Source organism: Cydia splendana, chromosome 15 (assembly GCF_910591565.1).
Source record: "Cydia splendana chromosome 15, ilCydSple1.2, whole genome shotgun sequence".
NCBI lineage: Eukaryota > Metazoa > Arthropoda > Insecta > Lepidoptera > Tortricidae > Cydia > Cydia splendana.
Window position 1 is genome coordinate 19,626,139 of NC_085974.1, and position 12,532 is coordinate 19,638,670.

The following is a 12,532-nucleotide window of genomic DNA, read 5'->3' on the forward strand; positions in this document are numbered from 1 at the left end:
AAATGTGGGAGAATTTTAACCAACGGTGAAAATTATTTTAACGGCATTAATTTTAAGTTATTCATGTAGAAACATAGTAAAATAAAACAAATCTAATGTATTAAATTAAACTTTATTTATCTATACAAGACAAACGTTTAAAAAACTAATTCACAGTTACACATTAATTACCAAGCTTACGCTGCTTACGACGTGAAAAGTTTGGAAAACACTGCGACTGCTGACACTGAGCGAGAAGGAAATAACAATTAACACGCGTTCGACAAGGATGACGGTCAGGGCATGAAGTTATCTAGATCCGAATTGTCAAATGTCCAAAGCGCTATCCTGTGTTGCCAGTAGTATAAACAGAATTACCCGAAAGTCTGAAATTTCTTTCGTGAATCGGAAGATATTGCTAACGAGTAATTAAAAATGACGTGTTATTGTAAAATTTAAGCCAAAATACATATAAATGAAAATTATAAAATTATAAAGAAATATTTTAACTTATTAACCATAGGTATAATGTACCCATGTAACATGTTATGTTGAAATAAAGTGGCAATGTTATTGTGACGTAATCGCGTGTCACTCTGGGAATGGAAGACCATGTTTTATTAGACCATGGTAGGTACATAGCAGCGACTTTTCTTGCAGCCATCATGATTTACGAGCTTACTTGATTTTTGTACGTATAAAACGAAACCATATATAAAAAATATCCTGTTTCTCGATAACAATCCGTTAAAAGACATACATACTTCTAGGTACCTATACATACAAAATTGTTGGACCCTTAAACTTAGGTTAGAATTCCAAAGCTGCTTACATTGGCTCGAAAGCCAACATACATGTTTGGTTCAGTCTTCATATTTGTGTTCGATCCGAAAGACAAAACTTAAAAATTACCTGGAACTTTTCCCAAAAGTTGCCTGTTACAAACGGCGCTATGGCATTAAGTTCAAGATATTAACCAATATAAATGTAACCAATAACTTGCCTTACAAAGTGGTATTAATCCAGTCCTAACAGCACAACAAACTTTCCACGTTGGTCACTTCACGCGCGTCGCGAACGTTCGCTAGTGTCGCAAGTTCGGCGTGGTGCGCGACGTGCGGCCGCCGCGCGAGCCGGCCGGGACTGCCCGGGAGCGTCCCGGGCGCCCGAGGGGGGGAGCGGCGGGGCGGTGGGGAGGGGAGGGGGGAGCAGGGAGCAACTGCCCCCATTCCGCAGCCTCCGCGCTGATTCAATTGCAAGTTTTTATCAATCAATGTCGCTGCACGACAGTACACTGCACGACAGCACACTTGCACCCTTATCGTGCAATTATTATTTACACTTGACTTTTGTTTGCACTGAGCACTGAGCAGGGCATGGGCAGCTAAGGAATCTAGAAATCAGAAATCCCTACAAAAACATTTTCATGTAAAATGTTGCCAAGACGAAACCATAAGGCTCTATTGTGTAGAGTTTGTGAAGTTACGGCTTGTAGAGTTAGAAGCTTACCTTAAGGTCGGTAACATTTTACTGAAATAAACTTAGTCTTAATATGTTATCTTAAACTAAATTTTAGTATATTTACATTAAAGTTCCAGAGTTAATTTTTTTTTTAATTATAGAAGACTTTGTCTATTAGTAAGTTTTTTAAGCATCTTTTAAAGGTATCCTTCGAGGCTTTTTAATTCGTTAGGCAGATGATTAAAAAAAAAAAATTTTAAATGTTTTGCTTCAAGTACTTACTCAAGTACACCATGTATGAACGAATCAAATGAAAGCCAATGGTAGAATGATAGAGCAAAGAGCTACCTACTCGTATCTATTTTAGTATTTTACTCACATAAAAATTAATGATTTCCGTCCGATCGATTTTTAGTTTTTCCTAAACCGTCGATTTTTAGTTTTTCCTAAACCGTCGATTTTTAGTTTTTCCTAAACCGTGTTAATGGCTCACCAAACTTTCCTCACGATGCTTTCCTTCACCGAAAAGCGACTGGTACATATCAAATGATATTTCGTACATAAGTTCCGAAAAACTCATTGGTACGAGCCGGGGTTTGAACCCGCGACCTCCGGATTGCAAGACGCACGCTCTTACCGCTTGGCCACCAGCGCTTTTTTAAGTGTTAGTACCTACTTACAAATGATGAACTTGCAACTACAGGTAGCACTAGATGACAGACAGACTAGATGGCTGTTTCACCCATGACTGTAGAACTCAACCCGACCCTACTTTCACACTCAGAATCCATAATTGCACTGACATCGATTCAACACTTTGCTTTTGCCCTCCCATTGAAAAAGTGGATCATATAAAATATTTAGGGGTTATGATGGACCAGAGACTTACTTGGCACCCTCATGCGGAACTAATGATGTCCCGAATTCGGAAACTTATTTGGACCTTTAAATGCCTAAGATATACTGCGACCTCAAAACTTTTAAATCAAATTTATATTGTCCTAGCTCAGTCGATCCTTTCTTACTGTGTTTCAGTATGGGGTGGAGCCACTAAAACAAAGTTTTTACAACTTGAAAGAGCTCAAAGAGCACTGATAAAAGTCATGTACTTTAAGCCTTATAGGTTTCCAACCGTTGATTTGTATGACCTATGTGGCCTTTTATCTGTAAGAAAATTATGTATGCTTAATGTAATCTTACGGATACATAAGTCTACGTTTTATTACCCTGTCTCTAATACCTCTAGAAGGAAAAAAACGAACATAATCCCTATTCCACCAACAGCCTCTGCCTTTGCCAGAAGACAGTACAATCACAGATTAATAAATAGTTACTACGTAACAGATACTTCATTCCCAAACAAAAGCAAAAATACCTACGCTATAATAGCCTACAGAACCTTAATTGACCGAAGCGAAGCGAAGGTCTACGTTTTGACTCGGGCATTTTGCTTTCGTATGTCCGGATGTTCTTCTCTACAGGTCGCAATTCTTAACCGATTCTCGTGAAATTTTGTGACCGAATTTTATGACTAAATAAAAAAATTTTGTCATTCCGGTTTTTGGAAATTTTAAAAAATGGCGGAGTCGTGATACCTGGCGCCTAAACAAATAGTCGTATCGATATCATAAGAGTTTTTTCTTTTTGAGACGTGTTTACAGAGTTAATAGCAAAAAATGCAGAAAAAAATTATCGCTGGTTTAGGCGGTATTTAGATATTTAGGTTTGTATTTCCGGATGTTCTCCTCTACAGGTCGCAATTCTTAACCGATTCTCATGAAATTTTGTGACCAGATTTTATGACTAAATAATTTTTTTTTGTCAATCCGGTTTTTGGAAATTTTTAAAAATGGCGGAGTCGTGATACCTGTCGCCTAAACAAATAGTCGTATCGATATCATAAGAGGTTTTTCTTTTTGATATATGTTTATAGATTAAATGGTCAAAAATTCAGAAAATTTGTATCGCTGGTTTCGGCGGTATTTAGATATTTAGTTTTTACTTGAGAATGAGTAGCTAAATTTCGTCAACTTTCATGAACTATCATGGCGCATTTTGCAAACGTTCGCTTTTTTGTTTGCATAGGGAGGTCCCTGGTTCCATCCCCAGTAATTGTATGCTGCTACATAACTTTTTGTATTTTTTTATACTTAAATTTCGTATCAATTGTTGTTTTTTATTATATTTTTATATTTTGAAAAAATGAAAAAAATCGTATTTTTTATTTATCTAGCGCGGGCTAAGCGTATTCGTTTATTTTTTGCAAGAGATGATGGCTTTTTGCGCTTTAAAGAAAATTTGATTCTTGAATATACGGCGCCATACCTTTGGCCTATGCTCGTCTAGATGGCGACCAGAGATGTGAAAAATACTTTATAAAAAGTATTTAAATACAAAATACAAATACTTCCTTGATATATTATTTCAAATGCAAAATACAAAATAGTTCTTGAATTTGTATCCAAAATACAAAATAGGTATTTTAAAAATACAAATACTTTGCGAAGAAAGGTACTCTGAATAGTGAATACCTAGTCTGAATTAAAAGTATTACTCGGAATTTCGAAGTTGAAAAGACTCTCTTTATTCTTAGAAATCAGTGTGTCATCCAGTCCTCTATCTAAAGTACAAATTTCTAGTTGTTTGCTCATATAACCGGTAACGGCCAAATTTTTTTAAGCATTAATTTAGATTTGTAATGTTTTACAGCTGTTATAATGCCTCTCGTTAGTGTGATGAAAACGTCTCGTTTGTGTTTCACCAGGGCAGAAAAGTTTGTTCTCCTCTCGTGCCTTGAATCATCGCAACACTCAAGCAAGATTCCACTTTTTTTTAACCACTCACTACGCTTGTGGTCATGTGCTCATGTGCGCCGTTACTAAACAGATTCAACAGTTCCATGTTAAATGAATGAGATTGTAACATCAGAAGAGATTGTAACTCCTACGTACATGAATACCTACTATAAAGTATTTTGTATTTTGAAAATAGAAAATAGGCCCCAAAAACTATTTCAAATAAAATACAAAATAGTTATCTTCAAAAGGTATTTAAATACAAAATACAAAATAGGTATTTTGCATTTTGTATTTGCATTTTAAATACAAGTATTTCAAATAAGTCACATCTCTGATGGCGACACCATTTTATATTTAACAATTTTTACTCATATCAGTAAAAGAACATGGGTCAAAATCATAAATAAAATAAAAAATAAAAATAGCCTTTATTCCACCATAATTAAATTTTTTTTACATTTCCTTTGCATGCATAATTACATTTTATAGTTGCATATATTATTTTATTTTGTTGTATTTAAAATATAGAATTGTATAAGCTACTAGTATAGGTATTATTCATAAAATATAAAAGATTCAATTTGACATTCAATTTCGATTCCATTTCCATTATCTATTTTTATCACAGTCATTTACATTTAAAGCCATTTTTACTATTATATCTATCAAATATATCATATTAATATTAGTATAAATTTATTAATTAACAGTACCTACTTAACATTAATTTCAAATACTTAATTTAACTATCCTTCATTAATTATGGAAGTCGCCTCTTTGGCGTAGGCCTCCCCCAGTGTTCTCCATGTGTCTCTATCTTGAGCTGGTCTTCTCCATACTGTTCCACAACGTTTTTTGAATATGTCTGCCCATCGTGTCTTTGGGTGACCTTGCTTTCGTGTTCCTTTTTCTTTTGGTGGGGTCCATTCTATGATTTTCCTTGTCCATCTATTGTCGTTTATTCTACTAATATCAAGGTCAAAATCATATGGCGTTCTAAAAATAAAAAAAATCATTTATCCATACATATATACATTTATTGATATTTTTTTTCATTTTCATTTTAATCCTGTATCGAAAGATGGCAGTAAATTTACTGTGACTACAAAAATTTAGTATGACAATAACCCTCTACTACATATAGGGACCGTGCGCGTTGGAGGGTCTGCCATCTTGTGGCCTGAATCGGAAACATGTACATTGCCAAAACAAGTTCTACCATCTACCGTTCTTGTACGTTTGGTACGTTTCCTTATGCATAGTAGGTTCTGTCATCTTGTGGGCTACATCGGAAGCATAAACGTCACATTTACGCCTCACGCCAAAAATCTGACGGCTCCTATGCTACCCCCTATAGTTCACGCACGCCCACTATAGGGACCGTGCACGTTGGAGGGCCTGCCATCTTGTGGCCTGAATCGGAAACATATGTGCACATGTACATTGCCAAAGCAAGTGCTACCATCTACCGTTCTCGTAAGTACGTTTCCTTGTGCATAGTAGGTTCTGCTATCTCGTGGGCTACATCGGAATCATAAACTACACATCTACGCTTCGCGCCAAAGATCTGACGGCTCCTGTGCTGCCCCCTATAGTTCATGCACGTCCCCTATACACTTTATTCTCTTTAGATTAGATATTTAAATTCTTACTCGAGAATAAGTAACCAAATTTCGTCAGCTCATCTAAATGCTATCATAGCGCAGTTGGAAAGACGCTTACAAGCACCCGATAGGACAGGTACCGGGTTCGATCCCCAGTAAATGCAACTTTTTTTATTTATTTTTTGCACTTAAACATCGTATTAATTAGGGGCTATTCATAAATTACGTCATTTCAAATTAGGGGGCGGGGGTCTGGACATCGGATGATGGTAGCATGACGTAGGAGGAAACAGGGTCATTTGAAGCTTGATTTTTGGATGATTTTAGGGGGGGGGGGGGTCAAAAATCGTCAAAAATAGATGACGTAATTTATGGACAGCCCCGTAGCATGGGCGGTCACCATCCATAAATCTCAGGGGTTAACATTGCCTAGGGTAGTGGTCGACCTTGGGCTCAGGGAACTAGCTGTAGGTTTTTGGATAGCCTCGCTAAAATGGCCTATAATTTCCGCAAACCATTTTTTCTTCGAGGCAATTACTCCGTTCTCATTTTTTCCCAGTGGAATTTCTTCGCTTTATTTAATTTTACGTGGACATTTTTTCATAAACTAAATTTTCCCTTTCTCAATTTATTCCCTTTTCTTTTTAATCCCAGTAGTTAAAATAACCAGTAGGTTTTTTTTTCACTAACTAAATATTCTCTATCTCCATATTTTCTCTTTTTTTTAATGCTAGTGGTAAAAATAACCAGGTTTTTTTCAAATAGGTAGGTTAGGGTTATTTTTTTGATGACCCTAAAAACGAAACTGCTCCCAGAGATAGGTAGGTTAGGGTTATTTTTTTTTGATGGCCCTAAAAACGAAACTGCTCCCAGAGATAGGTAGGTTAGGGTTATTTTTTTTGATGACCCTAAAAACGAATCTGCTCCCAGAGATAGGTAGGTTAGAGTTATTGGCTGACAGCGTTTGGTTTTTGTTAAATACCTACAAGTAACAATAGTTATTTGTTTTACAAGGGGGCAAAGTTGTTGTTTAACCGCTCGTGCTAATATTGATACCCGAGCAAGCGAAAGATTCCAAAATTGAACCACGAGCGTAGCGAGTGGTTCGAAAAATGGAATCTTGAGCGTTGCGAGGGTTTCAAACCACGAGGGTTAAAGAAAATTTGCCCCCGAGTGAAACATAAAATTTTTCACCACACCACTCCGAAGCAAATATTAAATGCAAAACATGAAACAAAATCAAACCAAATCAAATCCAAATGAATGTTATTAAATATTTATCATCCAAAATCATCATTTAAAAGTCAATTCTACCAGTAAACATAATGAAAATTACTCAAAATTTGCATTTGATTACTTTGCCTCACATGTGAATAAAATGCAACTTTGCTATCAGTTTTTGAAGTGCAAAGTAAGCCTTTCCGAGCTGGTGTGGTGAAAATATAATTACTACACTATTAACATACAGTAACAAGAAAATATTATCCTAGATATTTAAAAGAACGAAAACTATAAGGAAAAGATTAATTTAAAAATATTAAAAATAGGCGATTGCGGAAGAAAACCTTGGGAAAATATGGGAACGGAGTAATTGCTACCGAGAATGAATGATTTCAGTAATTGCCTCGAAGAAAAAATGATTTTCGGAAATTATGGGCCAGTTTGAATTGGCCTGTTAGCCAAAAATTGTTTCGTATGTCCATATGTTCTACTCTACAGGTCGCATATCTAAACCAATTCCCGAATTTTGTAAGCAATTGATAGTTAAGTTTTTATGGTCAAATTAGATTCTCTAAATTCTTCTAAACAACGGAACCATACATTTATTCAGTTTTAAGCTCTGCTCGCGAGGTCTACAGCTCACAGAGCCACTAGTAATAATACTTGCTGCTCAGGACAAGAAGAAATGTACCATAATTACGCGCACAAAGAGTCGAGACTGTGTTGCCCGCCGTTCGAGTCACGTGCCAACGCGTCATCGTAAGAATGCGCTAGGGTTGTAGCTACCCTACCTATGATGATTATTGTAATAAAACGAATGTTGCGAATCAAATATGTTTTAGTTTTAATATAATGATTTATAATTTTTTCACTTCCCGGAATTCTCTGTTATTAAAATTTAATAAGTAGTTGAAAATATCCTACATCACGTAAATAATTTTAATAAATATTCAGGAGCAAAGCAACGGACAATCAACGGTTTTTAAAAGTTGTAATACGGTGCTACCAGGCCGATTAATTATTACGTCGTCAAAGTTATTTAAAAATACTTTTTCTAACCCTTCAATATAATTATTAAACTTTCAGGTGGGACCTTTAGCCCGCCATAAAAAAATGATTTTTTATTATAGGCTTTTTCCTTTGTTTTTTTGACTTTTTCACCCATCTACTGCACAATAATTACGAAGCATAAGCGCGGGAAACGCGCGGTGCAATGCGGTGCGAGCGCTCAGGCGGGCGTTCGGCGGCCCTCTGTCGGTTGTATAGTCGACGATACGCCGAGCGGTAGGCATATAGCGCGTGGCCTTGATCGTGTGACGGAGGCCTGGTACAATCTCCAATCGGCTAAATTGTACAACTTTCAAAATAAAGAAATAGATATATATCCCTCCACCTATAGAGAATGTAAAATAAAAGTAATAAACTGGTTAAAGACTAAAAACTACGACGAAATAGAAAAACTACTTAAAACATAATCTAATATAATTCAATCAACCTAACTATTCCCTTAACACATACACACACATACACACACATACACACATACTTTTACATAAGTGGCTCTTAAACTATTAAAATTACATTAGTTGCTCTGCTACTCACATGTTAGTTTTATTGTTACATAGTTAACTTATTAAATTGTTTAGTTTAATTTAATTTACTTTATTGTTATTAAACTTATTATCATAGTTTTTCTTTTAGCTTGTAGTTAATCACTAAGGAAGAGCGGTGTTCCTTAACACAGGTATTTTTATACTTAAAAAGGTGCACCAACCTGTATTTTGTTAAAGATTGCTTATTAGCGAATAAATATTTTTTCATTTTTTCATTTTTTTCAATATGATAAGTTGGTATAGGGACGTTATATTGTGCGATGTAAAATCCATATCACACCATTATCGTTAAATAAGATAAGCACTATAATTAATCATCAGTAACGACAGCTTGAATTGATTAGATATACAACCGGCAATTAATAAACCATAAGTCTTGTCGAAACATGCAGTATCAAAGCTACCGCTGCAGCGCGTGTATTCTTCCATCTTGCCAGCACCTTACATGATGCGTCCCTCGCTGTTGGCACTGTCGGTGTCGCTGGCGCTGCTGCTGCCGGCGCGCGCCGACCGCTACCACCCGGAGCGCGCCGCGCGCGCCGCCGCCGCCGGGAGCTCGCGCGCCGCCACGCCGGACGAGGCTGAACGTGGCGCGGCCTACTGGTACTCGGAGGCGTTCGCCGCCATCGACGAGCGGCTCACGGAACCGACTTATGACGACGTGGCGAAAAATGTGATCATGTTCCTGGGCGACGGGCTGTCGGTGCCGACGTTGGCGCCGGCGCGCACGCTGGCCGGCCAGCGCGCCGGCCGCACCGGCGAGGAGGAGCGACTTTCCTACGAGTACTTTCCTATCACCGGACTTGCTAAGGTTCGTCGTTGGATTTAAATATTATTGCATTAATATTAACAGTGTTCTAGAATTTAGCTTAATAAAAAAATAAAACCAATAAAAACTAGTTATTTACGATACAAGTGCGGAAAGTATGCGAATTACCCATTCGCACGTGATCGTACAACGTTTTACAATAGGTATAATAATATGGCTCTTTAAACTTTCGACATAGGCACGGAAAGTTATTTTATTATAGTGCTACTTTCCCGGGAATGAGCACTTTCCGATTTTCTGTGCCTATGTCGAAAGTTTAAAGGGCCATAATGTACTGTAAACCATGTACGATCGATACACGTGCCAATAGGTAATTCGCACGTGTATGGTACAAGGCTTACAGTACATACCTACTTTCCGCACTTGTATTGTAGTATCAGGTTTGGTAATAGTAAGTATAGCAAGTGGTAAGTGGTAACTGGTATGCAGTATGCAGTGGTAGTGTTCCAATGTATGTTCGTATTACTTACTACAACTCAGCTTAAATAAAACTTCTTTACAACTAAGGTGTTGTAAAGAAGTTTTCGTCTTGTTACGTGATATATAAAAAGTTGTAATAAAAAGGCGAAAGATACCAAAATGACATCATTTTGATATCAAAATGCACTTTTGAATTGGCATCCGTGTTTACAAATAGGTTGTATGATTTCAGACGTACTGCGTGGACAAACAGATCCCGGACTCGGCGTGCACGGCCACGGCGTACCTGTGCGGCGTGAAGAGTAACTACGGCACGCTGGGCGTGACGGCGGCCGTGCCGCGCTACGACTGCGCCGCCTCCGCCGACGCCGCCACGCACCTCGACTCCATCGCCGCCTGGGCGCTCGCCGACGGACGCAGCGCCGGTTAGAACTCTTGCAATTAGGAATTATGTTTACGATCATTAATAATGAATGATTTTGTACAAACAATTTGAGTAAACAACCACATTTTTGCTTTTAAAGATAACTTAATCTCTTGACACTCTGCAGGCATCGTGACAACAACGCGCGTCACGCACGCATCTCCGGCCGGCGCGTACGCCAACATCGCCGAACGCGGCTGGGAGAACGACGGAGAGGTCCGCGCTGCCGGGCATGACCCCGCACAGTGCCCCGACATCGCCGACCAGCTTGTCAACTCGCATCCTGGCAACAAGTTTCAGGTCAGTATACCTACATTTCCTTGAACGTCGTTAACATGTAGACATAGAAGTAGTACCTACATAACTTTTTGATATAAAGACACTAGGAGTGAGGTAAACGAGGCTGATACATAAGTACTTTTTGTTACAGGTAATTTTGGGCGGTGGGCGTCGCGAATTCCGACCGAACACTACAAACGATGAGGAGGGCCAACCGGGTCTTCGCTGGGACGGACGCGATTTGGTATCGGAATGGCGCGCGCAGCGCGAAGAGGCCGGACAATCGAACGCTTATGTCTGGAACCGCACCGAGCTGTTGGACGCCATAAACAACCCGCCCGACTACCTGCTGGGATTGTTCGAGGACGGCCACATGCAGTACGCGGCGGAGGCGCGCCTGGCGGGCAACGACGAGCCCACGCTGGCCGAGATGACGGAGGCGGCCATCCGCGTGCTGTCCAAGAACCCACGCGGCTTTTTCTTGTTCGTAGAGAGCGGGCGCATCGACCACGCCCACCACGACAACATGCCGCACCTGGCACTGGACGAGACGCTGGCGCTGGCCGACGCGGTGCAGCGCGCCGATGAGTTGTTGCCGGCCGCGAACACACTGCTCGTGCTCACGGCGGATCACTCGCACGTCATGGCGTACAACGGCTACTCGCGCCGCGGCAACGACATCCTCGGCGCCTCTGACGATATAGGCGACGATGACGTGCCCTACATGACGCTCTCCTACACCAACGGGCCCGGTTACCGTGACCATGTCGATGGAAGACGTGCTGATGTAACTAGTGACAATACCTTCCGTGAGTCCATCATCTGCCTTAAACATATATTATCATCGATCTGTACTTACCTGGTTGAGTGGTTGCACATAAATTCTTTTTTCTAATTTCAGAGGCCGTCGCTTGGCAAACACACGCAGAGGTACCGCTCGAGTCGGAGACGCACGGCGGCGACGACGTGGCGGTGTTCGCGCGCGGGCCGGCGCAGGCGCTGTTCACGGGGCTGTACGAGCAGAGCCAGCTGCCGCACCTCATGGCGCACGCGGCGTGCCTGGGCCCGGCCTCCGAGCGCCGCGACGCCTGCAACGGCTCCGTCATGCTCTCAGCTTCTCTCCTCGCGTTACTACTTTCCGTAGTCGCCGCGCTCTTCCATTAGCTTTAAAAAAATATTATATTTGTTAAATTATTATATTACCTTGATATTCCTAATATTGTATATATATATATATATATATATATATATATATATATATATATATATATATATATGTATATATATATATATATATATATATGCCGCTGCCCACAGAAGATTGCAATGTTCAATTGTTGTGAGGAAAAGGAGTGCGAATCTGTAAATACGAGTAGGTGTGTGGATGGATAATTAAGTATACTTAGTTTATTAATACCATCATAACAAGTGAATGTCTTCACCAAATCTAGGAGTGTGATGAATCATTTCACATTTGTATACTTACTTTATTTCGAGTGTTTTAAGGTCACATGACAAGTCTTTAAAACATCTGTTATGTTTAAAAGTAAACTTTTATTATAATTTGTTTCCTTTGCATCCAAGAGGCTTCCGTTTGAAATAAAATATAATATCACCAAAAAAAATTAAACAATAGTAAACATTTGCAGAGTCTATTATATTTGCAAAAATATGTATTTCTGATTCTAATCTAAAGTAAAGTTTTTATTTACAAGCCATTAACCGTCAAAATTTTTAACATACATGAATGACCATGATTGGATATGAATAAGTCAGTATGGATAAAATTATTATTAATTATTTGACGACCGGTCTGGCCTAGTGGGTAGTGACCCTGCCTTTGAAGCCGATGGTCCGGTTCAAATCCCGGTAAGGGCATTTATTTGTGTGATGACACAGATAAT

The 12,532-nt window shown here is 39.2% G+C and overlaps 1 protein-coding gene across 1 annotated transcript; it reads left to right on the plus strand.

Moving 5' to 3' along the window:
• Positions 1-8,987: 8,987 nt before the first annotated feature.
• Positions 8,988-11,792, plus strand: LOC134797823 (membrane-bound alkaline phosphatase-like). Its single transcript, XM_063770192.1, has 5 exons — positions 8,988-9,487; positions 10,158-10,350; positions 10,477-10,649; positions 10,780-11,437; positions 11,530-11,792. The coding sequence occupies exons 1-5, from the start codon at positions 9,122-9,124 to the stop codon at positions 11,790-11,792; spliced, it is 1,653 nt and encodes a 550-aa protein (XP_063626262.1). The 5' UTR covers positions 8,988-9,121.
• The last annotated feature ends 740 nt before the right edge of the window (positions 11,793-12,532 follow it).